Below are 15,976 nucleotides of genomic sequence, written 5' to 3'. Positions count from 1 at the left end.
TTAGAAGGTACATGTAACTATGGTCAACTGCATCAATTTGACGAAGTAAATTTAATTCGCAGCACATAGTGGAAGTAGGGGACTGCGGAAAAGGGCGACTTTTCCAAACTGAGCAAAAAAAGGTAGACAGGTAGTCTTGTGTCATCTGCTTTCACTTTTTAGACTGCAGAAAGAATGACTAACTTGACTCAAATTAAGAAAAAATAATCAACAAAAAAGCTATACGTGGAAATTATTTGAAATGTTTCCGGTTTTATTGACAAATGATCGTCTATATAAACTTATTAACATACATTGTAGTTTCATCCAGACTCTTTTTACCCGTGGACAATCATTTAAAAACCATTATTATTTTCAGATAAAGCCAAGTTGGCACAGGGATTGAACAGCAGTTATTAATATACGTAATATATACAAAGCAGGCCCGTAGCCAGTAATTGCAAAAGGGGGGTTCTTTTTCTGAAAAAGTGGACCCTTTTCCATAAAAACTTCATGTACCTAGATCAAATTTTACCCAGAGTGGACCTTTTCCCAGCAAAAGGGGTGGTTCTTTCCACCACCACCCCTGGCTACGAGCCTGCAAAGAAACCACAAAGCTAGATAACCAGGGTTGCTGACAGTGCACATTGACACACCTTAATAAGCATGCCTACAAACAATGTGAAGGGTTCTTTGTGTAAACTTAGCAAGCATTTGTGTGGCTGGGAATGGACATCTCCAATAAATATGTCACATTAATTATAGGCCCTTTGTGGTGACCTCTATTGTCAAACAAATAAACTACGTACCTCTACATACTGAGTGCTGATTGAAAATAATTGAAACATCAACAGTATCCACTTCGTCACATACTAAACATGTATAAAGCTACTCCCTGCTAATTATTTTGATTAGCCTCATGTACAAAAACAACATGTTAAAGACATTAAATAAGTTAATATAACAGAATACATGGTAAGCCAAAAATAAAACTAATTTTTCAAGACTTTTTTACCTATTAGACATAATGTTTCTACCTCAAAAGGCCATGCTTCCTTGGTTATAAATATTTATTGTCATTAGAAATTATTCATCGTTTTACCATCTTATCAAGCATAAACATAACATAAAAACATAATTATACTATCAGTAAAATTACATAACATAATAACAGATTATTAATCAAGGATCGGTTTCTTAAGTTACTTTTCAGTAATAAATATTAGTATAACTATATAATAACTGAAAAATTTTGAATCAGTTTTATGAATCAGTAGGCTCCTATTTACATCATGCAGTAGTTTTACTGGTTCTATCAGTCATAACTCTCAGGGAGGGGGGTTATCCCTTTCGCAAGCCCCAAAGTACCAATCAAAATTAATCCAGTTAACTAGCCATGAAAAAGAGGTAATAAATTGTTAATACCTGAAACTGTAGCCCAGACCCAAGGGCCCCCTGTGGAGTTAGTTCACACAAGCTTGGTCACTCTAGTACTAACTCATTCTGAACAGACCTCAAAACAGAACAGATATGTTTAACAGTATATCCGGAATTAGCAGTATAAGTACAATGAGCAAAACTATCTTTGTCCATGCTATGTGCTAAAACATTAATATATGAAAAACTATCACATTTTGTTAAGCAAGTGTACTTGAGAGTTACTGGTAGCCTTTCTTCAAGAAAAAACATGGCTTTTGATATATATATATATATATTTTTTTTTTATATATATATATATATATAATCCACCTGGCAATTGCTTGGAAGGTGATTTTTGCGTATGACAAAAAATACTTGTGAACCACCTGTCAGCAAAAAGAGTAAGCACTGTTCATGTTTGTTTTTGATATCGTCATAGATTGAATAGTTATGTATAGAACGTAAACAATATAAAAGCAATATAACATACTTCCTGGCGTGTCACATCACCCATTTTCCAGACTTCAGTTACCGTTGCTCAACTGTGTAATACTCCTTCAGTGTGCAAACCACAATAACATTCATAAAGGTAAAATAAAATAAAAATAGATTCATACAAAACGTAAGTTGAAGGTTAATAAGTTAATTATTACAAATTGGACAATTGCATCTCAATTTCGCATTTCTTTTTTTTTTTCTTTGTTAAGTGTACAAATAAGTGCTTTCATATTAACAGTGAATTTCATGATCACTTTTATGGTTGAAAAATATAAATAGTTTTTTTTTTTGTTTTGTTTTTTTATTGTTCAGTGGTCAAGATTTAGTAATATATTTAACATCATCTCATACAAAGGGAACATAACAAAATATTCAGAAATATGCCCTGTCAGCTGTTCTTCCACCTGCCCCAGTCAGCTGATTACCAAATTTTCACCCTTCCTCAATATTTTCACTTTTGAGCTTTCTGTGAAGCATTGACTATGATCCATTCAAAGAAGTTTTGACATAAGTTAATCCAGCCAATCAGGACATCTTTAAATTATCCCTCATCGTCATGAAGGTGTAAGTTGTGGTCCAATCAAAGGATCAGTGACAATAATAATATGAGCCAATCATATGTCCTTTTACAAAACAAAATGTCAGCTGCAAACCAATCTAAACACTTTACTAAGCTGTTAATTTTCTTTTGAAAATATCTGTCATGATAGTGCCAACTGTACTGCTCTCAAAATTAGAGGTAGCAAATAATAGGTGATGCAGCCATCAAATCTTCAAGATTAAAGGTCCTCTATTCTTGTTAACATTCTTCTAAAATCAATTAAGAAACAAACCACTGGTTTCACAAGTCGTACTGCTAGTAGTAATTACTACTACATAATACTGTGGCTGTCCTGTGAACGTATCAGATAGAATACATGGAAACCTACCCCTGAGTTCCACCAATCAAATGTCACTTTAGTGAGGACGCTTGAAAGTGTCAGCTGTGTTCCAATCAAAATAAGTGTAACAAAATCCGTTTGACAATAATTCACCAATCATGCATCATGAAAGTGAGGATCCTTATAAGTGTCAGCTGTGAACCAATCAAACCAGATGTAGCAAAATTAAGTGAGGATTCTTGAAAGTGTCAGCTGTGTTCCAATTAAAATAGATGTTACAAAATCCATTCAACAAATAGTTCAATTCCTTACATACATAGGTATCACCCATCAAACTGTCTGCTCTGAGCCAAACAGCTGAGAGAAGAGAGACCAGAGCCACATACTCCAATCAGAGAACATTTAACAAAACTTAATCATCCAATGGCATTCAAGCTTTCTGGACCTTCTTTGAAGCCATTTGCAGTTTGTAGTACATGGACTGCATGGCCATGAGTTCAGAGTGCGTGCCCTGTTCATGCACACGTCCACTGTGTATAACAGCTATTTGATCTGCATTCTGTATTGTAGACAGTCTGTGAGCAATCACTATACATGTTCTGCCCTCCTGGGCCTTGTCCAATGCCTCCTGTACAATCTGAAATAGTAAATAAAGGGTGATTTAATATTTTACGATACACAAACATACATACATCTACATACCACCTCATATTCAACTTGAATTTGATGGAATACACAACCGTATGGTGTTATGAGAGAAAAAGAGAGAGAGAACGAGAGAATCAAAGAAAAAAATCAAAGGAAAAGGTGCTATTACTGTGGAGATACACGTAGGGAAGGCAGACTTGCAGAGAGAGAGAGAGAGATTCACAAAAAAATTCCATGTCCCACCTTTTCACTCTCCGTGTCCAGAGCTGATGTTGCCTCGTCCAGGAGCAGTATCTTAGGATTTCTGACCAGTGCCCTAGCAATGGCTACCCTCTGTTTCTGACCACCACTTAACTGGGCACCCTTGTCGCCAACATTGGTGTCATAACCCTAGAAATGGAAGACAGAGTCTGAATTGGAAACAGGGCTTTGCTCAGGATTGGGGTTACAGGCCGTCCAAAATTACCACCTGTAATTTTCTGCCAAATTACTGGGAGTACAAGTATGCCTTATGCCATCATATGACACTTTACAGCTAAAAAACCTTAAACTACCAGTACATCAAATTAATAGTACCTAAGGTTCAAATGAAAATGCCTTAAATATCAAAGGAGAGCATTAAATGTAACAGTACAACATCAAGTCAAACTATCTGGAATCATAAGAAAGGCTGACCTATTTGTCTTAAACAAGTATTCAATTCAAGTAACTACTTGTATTACTATCAAAGAAATCAGAAAAATGACACTACACCCAACTGACCATTGGCAAAGAAGAAATGAAGTTGTGGATGTTGGCAGCTTTAGCCGCTTCAATGATTTCCTGCATGGGGACCTCCCTCGAGTTATCTCCGTATGCGATGTTCTGAGCGATGCTGGTACCAAACAGCACGGGTTCCTGGGATACCAGGCCAAGCTGCCCCCTCAGCCACTGCAGGTTGAGGTCCTTGGTGTTATATCCATCCAGGGTCTGAAACAGAATACAGTCAATAATATGAGGTTCATATTTACAAGTATAATGCAGGATTTTGCTCTGTTAATTTATAATGGAGCACAGAAATATTCTCAGATAAATTTTTCATGTGATTTTTTTTTTTGAAGAAATCTTCATAGGCATATCTAAAGCTTGTTCCTTTTGGAAAATATTTGTTGGCTGATCTAGGCTTTTGTTTTTTTTTTTTTTACCCCTGAACCTATTATCTATTGTAAATGTTTTCTTTTTGAAGAAACCAACACCGGCAGATCAAGAGCTTCCTCCTCTTTTTTAAAAAATGTATTGGCAGATCTGGCCTTTCTGATCCTTTCCCTGAACCTATTAACTTCAAGAAAACTTCTTTTTTCTTATATATTATTCCAAATTGAGACTAACTGAAACACTGTTCCTTTTTATTTAATGTATTCTATCAAACAGAAACAAAATGTACCAATGTTTCATAATGCACATCAGTAAATAAAAATCAATGATAATAAGACACTATATACTGACCACTTGTCCCTCTAGTGGGTCATAAAACCTCTCAATCAGCTGGATAGTGGTGCTCTTGCCACACCCACTAGAACCCACCAGGGCCAGAGTTTGACCAGGTTTAAGGGTCAAGTTCAGACCCCTGAGGACCTTCACCTCGGGACGTGTTGGGTACACAAAGCGTGCCTCTTGGAAACGCACCTCACCAGCAATGTTGGCCTGGAGACAAATATGTAGAACTGTCTTGTAAATAATTCACTAAATATTATTATTTGTACTAGATTTATTTATCTATTTTAGTCACATATATTTGAAATAAACTTATTAATCAACATATGGTCACTTCAATGCATACTTCTCTGTGCCCAACAATGTCTTTGCAACATTAAGTATAATATAAATAAACGAAAAAATGTTATGGCTGCTTCAGTTTAAAATAAAAGAATGAATGAAACAGGCTTAAAATAAAATATCTTTCTTCATTCACCTTTCCTTTTCAACTTACCACGGTGTTTCCATCTTGGCAAGAAGAATCAATGGATGGTTCACGATCAAACAAAGCAAACAGTTTGGCAGCAGCTGTCTTGGCCTTGCTGTAGTCGGGGGCAAACCCAGATGCTCTTCCAACAGCCATGCCTCCAAATGTTATGGCACCAAAGATCCTGAGGGGAAAATATTCATAGAGTAAGGTAATAATTTAAATGTTTCATTAATGAATTTAGCAATAACAAGGTTTATTTTTATTTTTGTATTTATTATTATTATTTATTTTTCTTTCTTTTTTTTTTTGTTTTTTTTTGGTGGGGGGTAGTGGGAGAAATGGGAACCAGTAGGGGTACCTATGAAACTAAAGGGTGGGGTAAGACATGATGAGTATCTCTGGGTAACTGAAAAACTACCTGCTTCTTACCTAAAAACATTCTGGAACTCCTGAGGGGAAAATATTCTTTGAGTAAGCTAATAATTCATGACTGCGTTATTGATGAATTTTGCAATACAAGGATGTGTTTTTTTTTAAGGGTGGAAGATGTGGAGAACAAGAGGGCTTCCTCTAAAATTAAGGGGTGGGGGGTAAAAGGGAGAAGAGATTAGTATCTCAGGATAACTGAAAAACTACCTACGTAGCTCCAGTTTCACAAAAAACTTAAGTCAGTTTCCTGGCTTAGTTGACTAGGAATACCATTGGGGCGTTGTAACGCTGCTCCTGATAGGGTAAGATGTGCCCATGTGACCATGTAACATCGGAAATTAAGTTCTTACCCAGGGAACCTGACTTAAGTTTTTTTGTGAAAACGGGACCTGCTTCTTACCTGAAAACATTCTGAAACTCCATCTCGCCAGTTTGAACCAGGTAGGCACCGAAGCTAAAGGCTGCGGCGTATGCAAAGAAGATGATACACTGGGAAAAGGCATACGTAATCCCTGACACGTGACTGTTGCGACGTCCAGATCTGAAAAATTGAAATAAATGTATTAAATGTACTTGGAACATATCCCCATTAAATACCAAAATTTGGGAATTTTTTTCACTACAACACTGTAAAAGTCTGTTATAATGTGAGTAAAAAAATCACTTAAGCATAACTAAGAGAGAAAAAGGTGCCTTGTTACAGCATAATTGATACATTCATATTCAAGGAAAATAAGTATTGACCAGAGACTTGTTCCTTGAACTTACTGGTAAACCTCTACAAAATGGCCACTGTATTTGTCTGCGAAATGCTTCTCCTTCGTCAATGCTGCCACTGTACGCATGTTCTCAATGGCTTCAATAGCAATCTGAAAATAGCATCTCCAGATGAACTGGGCAAAGTTCAAAATATAGATATATAAAAAAGTGCCTAAAAACCAATTTATACATGTACTTAATTATGTTTAAAATTTTAGTCTCTCTCTATCACATACAACACACACAAACACAGACTGACAAACATGCACACATTTATCCATTTCAATTCTCCTGTCCTCACACCTTTCTCAATGCCCTCCTTTTATTCACCCTCCACTCTCTCTCTGCCCCTCCCTCTCTCCACCTCTCTCACTGCACTCCTCCTACCTTCCCTCCCTCCACCAGTGCCACCTGGTCCCCTCTGCTGTGCCCCATGAGCAGCCTCATCTGGATCAACCCCGCTGCCACCATGATAGGCAAGAAACCAATGATCACCAGCGTCAACTTCCAGCCAAAGATGAAGGACATCACCACAGCTGTCCCCATGTTGGCTGTTGATTGGATCATTGTGGAGAGACGACTTCCTGTGGCGCCATTGACAGCTGAGGCGTCTGTTGCCAGACGTGCTGTCAATGCCCCTACTTGGTTGGTGGGTTCGTCAAACCATCCAATTTCCTGAAATAGAGAATCAAAAATAAAGCAGTTCAATTACGGTGATGATATTAATTTTATAGAGTGTCAAGATAGCGGCCAGATCAGGTGATATCTGCTGACCTTTAAATGACATTTGTTAAACATAACTTTTATCATTCCACATTCATGAATTTAATTATTTTGAAAGTTACGTAGTCTAGTTTCAAGTCAATAATTTTCACATAAACTCTGCTACAATTCTGTATTCACTGTCCAGTGATTCAACACAATATTCTGACAGTTTTCAAGATGTTCTGAATGTTTCATTTACGGAATGTTTTCACTCTTGGTCAACAGTTAACACTGACCTGTCTAAGCATGGACTCAAAGGCCATATGTCGCAGTCTCTTGGTCAGCCTCTCCCCTGAGATTCCAAACATGGTCCCCTGAAAAACAAGTTCATCAAATCATTTATGAAAAATTCAAATAAGATGATGATATCATAAAATTTGATCACAAGCAAATAAGAATTAATATTTGTGAAGTTACTTGTTGGATTGTCTCAAACTAAAATCTTAATTTCAACCCAACTTTTATAGAACTATATCAATGACTTTATTTCCACCTTTGTACTCAGTATAACAATATAATGATGAATAATTATAATTATAAAGGGCATACTTACCTGAATAGTTTGAAAAGTTGCAGAGACTAATCCTACAGCAAAGATAAGACCACAGAACAGAGTCATACTGGCTGCCTGCTCCTCTGGGTCCACTATGGCAAACACCTGTGAGATGACAGAAATAGAAATATCTGCTTACTTCTAAACTGTCCTCACCTGTACTGTATTTATCTATTAATTTACTTAATTAACATATTAATCTTATTATTAATCATAGCAAACACTTTTACATGGTATCATAGTTTGTTAGTATACATGAATCTAACTGTCCATCCTCCCATCTATTTATCCGTTTTAGATCACTTTTACCCCAGTATTTTCTTTTTATCATGTGTGTATTATAATTAAAGTTTATTTATTTTAGATATAAATTTTTAAGATTCCCCGAGTATGCAATAGTATGACGAGATCAGGTTCAAACTTCTGACTATTACACCAAGTGACATATGCTTTAATATCATTTGTTATCAAAATATTTACTTTGAATGACAAATAAAACACACTTTTAAGATCTCTCCCATGAGAATGGCAAAGCAGGGATGGGCAGCCCCTGTGAAAATAGCACTAAAGCAACCAATCAGAATGAAGGGCCACTCAGGCGAATTAAGACGCATGATTCTCTTCAGTGATGGTTCAGGCAGTTTTTCTTCAATTTCTTTCTGAAAAAATAAACAAGCAAGCAATTTAAAATTTTTGACCTTATGACAATGAGCACTGGCTATAAATATAAATCATACATTTCTTTTTACACAAGTACCCGACAAAACTAACAAAGAATTTTTCTGGCAAAAACACATTAATTTTTTACCATTGTTCAACTTTATATAACTTATCATAAACTGACTGCCCAGGGGACTTGATTCATATGTGATTTATATCTGACAGACGTAAAAAAAAAACTATTTAGTAAGTTTTCATCAAATAAAAAAAAAAATTTTTAAACATTTTAAAAGCCCACTGATGAATGAAACAAGGTAACAATGAAGCAACTCAAATTGGTTTTTAATAATAATAACTGAGTGTGACAATCAAATTATGAAATCATAAATCAGATGTATCAAACGGATATAAAATAAAAATCAAAAATATATTAATAATCTTTGATCTGTTTCGGCACTTGGACTGTCTCAGTGAAGTGATGTTCATCCTGGGTTTCAAGGGTTGATTTTCTTGGAAACATCAAAGGTATACTAATCACGGGGGTGAAATTTCAGTGACATCTGACAACGCGGTAAGTATCTTATAATTATGTGTTAATGCTTAAAATATTGTGAAACAAAAAAAATCTAAAAAGGAAAAAAATTGATAAGGACTGAGTGGGAACCCCAACTTTAAACCTCACCTTCTGACCCTGATTTTCCTAAAATATTTATTAAATTATATATAAAGTATAAGTTTTGAATTTTCCATAATATTAGTTTCAAGAAGGTACAGACACAAACAAGAACTGTCAAAAATGTGGACTAAATACTTAATTATAAAGACAGCTACGAAGTCTAAATAGATGAAAATGATATTTTATTGCTTCATGATTTCTAGACACTTTTTGGATATTTATTGTGAACAACTTTATTAATATCAATATAACAAAATGACACATATCTACCACACACAAAGCTTAATCACAGGAAATCTTGTCCACATCTTACCTCCAGCTTTTCCTGGTCTATCTCTTCTATGCGATGGGATTCTGCCGATGTCATACGACGAAAACTTGCACGTGATCCACCACTCTTATGACTGCGTAAACTTCTGCGCGAGGACATACGCTGGATCATGTTCCTTCCAAAGTCAGACAATGCGGATTCTTCCTCTTTACTCCCAGGTTTAAAGACATATTCCTCCACCATCTCTTCCAGATCTGTAAATACAGCAATGGTAAAATGTCACTGTCTGACTCTAGTTACAACAGAACAAAAATAGTAAATTCCACTTGGTTTTGTTCCTTATATTGCTAGAATAAAGGAAAAATAAACAGCTCTATACCATTATTACATAGTGGTTTTGAGACAACTCTGACGGCTATTATAATGAAAATGTAGTCGACCTCAGAACAACAGAAACTTGTACTGACTAGTTATAAAATATAGCACTCTAAAGAAAATGGAGTTAAATTTATGTCACAATAAAACATAAGAGTTCATGGCAACAGATAGTAGTGCCTGTCATATTATAATTAAAACTGTACATTTTAAAAATAACAATTGTAACTTCAGGGCCACAGGCTGAGATAAATGTGTGTGTGTGTGTGTGTGTGCATGCGTGTGTGTGTGTGTATGTGTGTGTGCTTTTTTGTGAACATGTGTGCATGTTTGGGTACAGTCCTATGGCTATCAACTATAAAACAGTTTCAATGATATATCAAATAGTTATAAAACATTAAAGGGAAAGGGTAGGACCACAGAGTTTAACTAAACTGCTAAACAACATTTCATCTACGATACATATCGGGCATGGAAAACACTTTCTATAATACAGGGAATTCTAGCTTTAGAAATGCAAAATACAAAAATAAGTAAAAAAAACTGATAAACAAATTCAGTCTTTTAAGAAATAGTTATGTCATTTTTTAAATATTATGATATAATTAACCATTTCCTGAGTAAGGTTAAATATAAGCTGCTGGCATTTCTCAAATGCTTTATAGCACCCTTTACCTAAAGCATATTTTCTTTTAATTTGCTTTTCTTTTTAATTTGAACCATTTCACAATTTGAAAGTAGAATTCACATTCCACACCAAAGCAAGTGAGCAAAAAAATAAATTCATTATTATTATCATTTTATCTTAAATTTTTAAGCACCATGTTTCACCAAAGAACTTAAACTCAAGGTATCTCATAACTACCTAAGATAGGTCTATAACAGTTCACTTATTTTTTAACAAACACACTGCTGGTCTAAAACAAATATTTTTTTTAGCTTTAAGTGAGGCCTCCTCCCCCCAATATTGTCTTTTAATTGTCTATATTGCAGATGCATCCCAGGTCAAGATAAGATTTTTTTTTTCAGTTTAAAAGCAAGACCAACTTCCTACTGTAGCTCTTTAGTGAAACAATGCCAGAATTTTCAACCTTGAAGCCTGTCACCACAAGCCTTGCAATTCAATAATCAAACAACGCTGTTTTTTAAAAATTTCTTAATTGAATAAACCCTTTCACCATGTGCCTTGCAATACTATACAATAATCAAACAATGCTGCCTTTTTTTTTCCATTTTCTAAACTGAAAGCACCATATCTGCATTTCACACATTATACCTACATGCAGGGCAGAAAGAACCATCCTTGTTTCCTTTAGAGTGGAAATAACCATGCAAATTATATTGTATTAAACATATATATATATATATATATATACTTCTTTAATGGGCATCGAAAAAAAAAAACCTAAAAACAAATGATATATAACAGAATCAACTAATAATAAGCAAGATAACAAATGTCAAGCAGATGAATAACTTATAAACAGACAAATGAAAACAGGTGTGGTCTTCTGGAAACAGCAGGTTCATTTGGTGCATTGTCTATAAAAAGATGACATCGAAAAAATGTGACAGTGAGGAGTCAGGTTCACAAAGCTATCATTAACATAATGGCCATCATTTTAGTGCTTTTTTTGCTTTTTTGCTTAATTCAGATCTAGATACATAAAACAGGTTTGGCAAAGGAACCCTGTCACAAGAAACTGTTGAGCAACAAAAGGTTTCTGAAACTGACCCCGACTTTTTGTAAATAAATACTTATAAAAACTAATATACACATATATCACATCGTACCATAACATACTGATATCCTTTTTTTTTTGTTTTCCTCAGACCCAAAGCAATCTTAGTAAAAACACGAAATAAGAAAGGCACTTGCCCTATCTCATAAGCCCCCACTCCGTCAAGAATATCACTCACACCATAAAGATGGCGCTAGTAGAGAAATAAGGCAGAGTGTCTGGTCTCTGATCATTGCTTTCATCCCTGTGGCTAGAGATCTATTATTGATGTTTGCTACATATCACCATACGGTCATTACCAGGTCACAAACCTACTTCATTGAAATTTTTGATTATCTGTACAAACTTGTTCCTTCATGCAACAAAAAATATTTAACGTAATGACATCCAATAATATGGAATATTGAATTCTGGGTAATAACCACTGTCATGCAAACATATATATTCCTGCATGCAACGATACCAAAACAGGGTTGATAATCACAAAACATGCACACAATGGGTGATAATGTATTCATATGTGTGTGATAACATGCACCCATACGGCAATTTACTCACAATACGAGTGTCGGGGAATTTCCTGGGAAGAAAATGTGCTTGCATCATCCGAGCTGTCTACATAGAGATGTATATAACAATATCAGCCAAAATGTAGCAATAATGTGTTGTGTTATAAAATGTCCACAAAGAAAACTTACACTTACACTGCTGAAGTTGCCAAGAAAATATAAATATTTTACAAGTCAATAATTACAAATAAGCAAAGGAGAGAGAAATAACTGTTCAGTGGTCAGAGAAATTAATTCTTAAAAGGACAAATTGGCAAAAAGCTGGCATGCTACCATCAGCATACTATTTTCACAAGTTACGACTCAACCAGGGGGTGTAGTACCTCCAGAAAATACAGCAACTTTTTTAGCATTAACCAAAAGTTAAATTTCTCACATGAAATCTCCATGTAGATATACATCTACCTTATTACATTAATTTTTGGCTTTATCATTAATTGAAGATATAATTTATTGGGCAATTTAACATAATTTTGATGCAAGCTCTCAGTGATACTGTGAACACATAGTAATATGTCCACGTCTAGTTAAACTGGTCTTGGTGTCAAGTATCAAATTAACACTAGCATCATTCTTTACAATTAAAATTAAATTAATTTACAACTAAAAGAGCACCAGAAAACCATAAGGATATGTAAAACAAATGGAAGTTAGTCATTAACTAAAATTAGAGAAATGAATTATTATTTCATAACAAATAAACTATAAAACTACCAAAAATATCAAACCTTGGCTGATATTTCTTAACTACTAAAAATACCAGTCAGCAATCCTGTTATATGACACACTATATCCTGAAGATATCATTCAAACTTTTCAATCCACATGTTTCAAAATATTAAAAAAATCGCACATTGTAACAGCTAAACTCAAAATAAATCTATGATAAGAAATAAGAGAGACATACCTTCTTCCTCCGACTCATCTTCATCTTCCACTCGTGTCTGTAAACACAAATATTCACTTATACCTAAATATTTAATTATACTTAGAAACATATGCTGATCAAAGTTATCAAGGTTTCATAGAATTACCAAAAAGCCCTGCCAGACAAACCTTAACTACATTGTTTACTAGTATATGGACAGCTTATATACTTTATATTACAGAAATAATAGGCTATCAAATCACATGTAAAAGCTATGCGGGAAATCTTTGATCATATCAAATTGTGTTCAAGGCTACTTGTATCTGTACCAGATATATTTCATAATATCAGTTATTAAATTGTATTAAAATATGAATTAAAATGTCAGTATTGTATCAACTACAATCCATACTTATGCCCAGTGGTGTACCTGTGAAGTGACAAGTTGGAAGTACAGCCCCCTGTGGTCCATGAGTTCATCGTGTGTACCTATTTCTACCACTTTGCCATCACCTATCCCCACAATGAGGTCAGCGTTCTTGATAGTTGACAGGCGGTGAGCTATGATCAACGTCGTGCGACCTTCACTGGCCTGAATATAAATGTATCAAAAGTACATATTATACTTCTTTTACTACTACAAATACTACCATTACATGGCTTAATTAACCTTCCTTCAACTAATGATATCCAGATGCATATTTATTGGGTCATTACTTATTCTTCATATTTTCATAACCAGGCAGGCTACAGGCATAATGATGAAGAGAGAAGTAATTATGATTCATGTCACATATGCATTATCAATATTATTTAAGTGTGCATCTTCTTTCATGAACTGATATAAAATGGAATGTTTTTTCTGCCATTTGAATGTATTCCGCAGTTCAAATTTTTAAGCACTAAATTTATTCTACAGAGTCCTACCTCATTCAGCAGTCTTACCTTATCAAGTGCCGCCTGCACAATAGCCTCACTCTCATTATCCAATGCAGAAGTGGCTTCATCTAAAAGCAAGATTTTTGGGTTCCTCACCAATGCCCTGGCAATGGCAATTCTTTGTTTTTGCCCACCACTTAGCTGAGCTCCTCTCTCACCAACCTGTGTCTCGTATTTCTGTTTGTAAAATATCAGAACATTAACAGTGAAAAAGTGCCATATTAATGTTTTCATCTAACAGCTACAACTATGTAATTTTTATTTCTAGCTAGACACCGTCACCTGAGAATGTTGCCACAGGAGAAGAGAGTCTTTGCAGAAAAAGTGCCAAATTCTAAAATAGTTTGCAGGACTGCCACATTATTATATTCATGTCCATTTTCTTTTGACTGAATTGTTTACACTGTATGAGATATTAAATAAAATGCTTTAACATGTATTTATCTATGAATTTTGAGGACAGAATGTTGGTAATGCTGAATTGTCCTCCATTCCTAAAATTTGTTATTTTTGAGAATTGGTCTTTGATAAGGCTGAATTTGTACTCAACATTTATTTTCAAAAATATATCTTCTAAAAATTACTCTAAGCAGTGCATGTACACCTGCAATTCATGTGATGATTATGAAGAGAAAGAAGAAAATTTTACATGTTAAAGTGATGTAACACCTATCCCACAAGATGAATGGACTCATTTTATAAGACTTGCCTACAGAAGCATGACTTAAAATTCCTGTCATTCTATAAAGAGGCACTTAAATTTTTTTGATTTAGGAAATTATGCTTATACCTGACACATTTCAGTAGGTAACTACCCCACAATCAAAAACATTCTCGACATTATCTCTGGTTAATTTGTTTAGATATGGCATTCTAAGGCAAAAAGGCACCCTAATCTGTTTGTCGAGTATTCACATAAATAAACCTAATAGTTCTTGTCACCATTGTAAGTGAACTTAAGTTTCAAACTAGACTGTCTTCTCACCTGCCAGAGTGAGTACCAACCTGTGGTAAAGCCATGATGAAGTCATGGGCATTGGCTTCTCTTGCCGCCTGTTCTATCTCAGCATCAGTGGCGCCCTCTTTGCCAAAGCGGATATTTTCTCTGATGGTGGTAGCAAACAGCACTGGCTCTTGGGAGACCACCCCGATATTTTGGCGCAGCCATTTGACATTGAGAGATCGAACATCGCGGCCGTCTATCTTCACCTGTGGGTTGTAAGAGAAATATGTTTACATACATTTATGACATGACCAATGTCAGGTACTCTTTTGCACATATCCCCATAAAGTTTTATATTCTGACACACAAACATGCAAGCACCAACACACACCTTTCTTCTACTCCTTACAACAACCATAACCCATAAATTAATATTTACAAGAAAACTAGTAAAGCACTTAGAGAATGCAGACCACCCTTAAGGCAGTTCAAATTTCATTATTGATTGATTACCTCCGCCAAGGAGGTTATGTTTTCACCCCTGTTGGTTTGTTTGTTTGTCTGTCATCAACATAACTCAAGAAGTTATGGACCGATTTTGATGAAATTTTCAGGAACTGTCAGAAGTGGGCCAAGGAACAGATGATTAGTTTTTGGGGGTGATCTGGATCAATAATCAATCAATAATCATTGTCATTCATTGGATCACCACTACGATGTAATCAATTCTTAGTTGACCCATTTCTGACCCACCTTGAAACTTTCATAAAAATCTGTCCATTATTTTTGCAGCTAGAGAGGCTGGATGCTCAGTACAAAATAAATCTTCATTCAAGCATTGGTGGTGCCCACACCTGAGTCAATTGCGAGAAAAGAAAAAGCTCTGGTGGCATATCTGGACGTCAAATGGCCGCCCTCGGAAAGGCATAATTTATGACTGCTATAAAAACGCTAAACGTTTGTTCAGAAACTTCTGTCGTTCGTATTCCCAAAACACAATTAATTCTGAAATTAATGAAATGAATAATCTATTTTATACCAGGAATAAAAATAGGCT

At 35.1% G+C, this 15,976-nt stretch overlaps 1 protein-coding gene across 8 annotated transcripts in view; it reads right to left on the bottom strand.

Annotated features, from left to right (window-relative positions):
- Window positions 1-226: 226 nt before the first annotated feature.
- Window positions 227-15,976, bottom strand: part of LOC106179707 (ATP-dependent translocase ABCB1) — a 31,193-nt gene continuing 15,443 nt past the window's right edge. For 6 of the 8 annotated variants that reach the window (XM_087012612.1, XM_087012613.1, XM_087012615.1 and 3 more), the window contains exons 12-28: window positions 14,982-15,185; window positions 13,983-14,153; window positions 13,468-13,629; window positions 13,077-13,113; window positions 12,159-12,215; window positions 9,526-9,737; window positions 8,380-8,535; window positions 7,877-7,981; window positions 7,560-7,637; window positions 6,946-7,233; window positions 6,568-6,668; window positions 6,200-6,340; window positions 5,395-5,551; window positions 4,911-5,108; window positions 4,188-4,394; window positions 3,669-3,815; window positions 227-3,414 (exon numbers count right to left, since the gene is read on the bottom strand). In XM_087012612.1, the coding sequence (XP_086868738.1) occupies window positions 3,208-3,414; window positions 3,669-3,815; window positions 4,188-4,394; window positions 4,911-5,108; window positions 5,395-5,551; window positions 6,200-6,340; window positions 6,568-6,668; window positions 6,946-7,233; window positions 7,560-7,637; window positions 7,877-7,981; window positions 8,380-8,535; window positions 9,526-9,737; window positions 12,159-12,215; window positions 13,077-13,113; window positions 13,468-13,629; window positions 13,983-14,153; window positions 14,982-15,185 (2,628 nt within the window). In that variant the 3' untranslated portion in view covers window positions 227-3,207. Of the gene's footprint in view, window positions 3,415-3,668; window positions 3,816-4,187; window positions 4,395-4,910; window positions 5,109-5,394; window positions 5,552-6,199; window positions 6,341-6,567; window positions 6,669-6,945; window positions 7,234-7,559; window positions 7,638-7,876; window positions 7,982-8,379; window positions 8,536-9,525; window positions 9,738-11,138; window positions 11,169-12,158; window positions 12,216-13,076; window positions 13,114-13,467; window positions 13,630-13,982; window positions 14,154-14,981; window positions 15,186-15,976 lie in introns of all 8 variants that reach the window. The other 2 variants (XM_087012618.1, XM_087012619.1) reach the window with 2 other exon arrangements.

This window comes from Lingula anatina, chromosome 5 (genome assembly GCF_051362555.1).
Source record: "Lingula anatina isolate TDL-2025a chromosome 5, LinAna3.0, whole genome shotgun sequence".
Taxonomy (NCBI): Eukaryota; Metazoa; Brachiopoda; class Lingulata; order Lingulida; family Lingulidae; genus Lingula; species Lingula anatina.
This window is presented reverse-complemented; position numbering and strand designations above follow the sequence as displayed.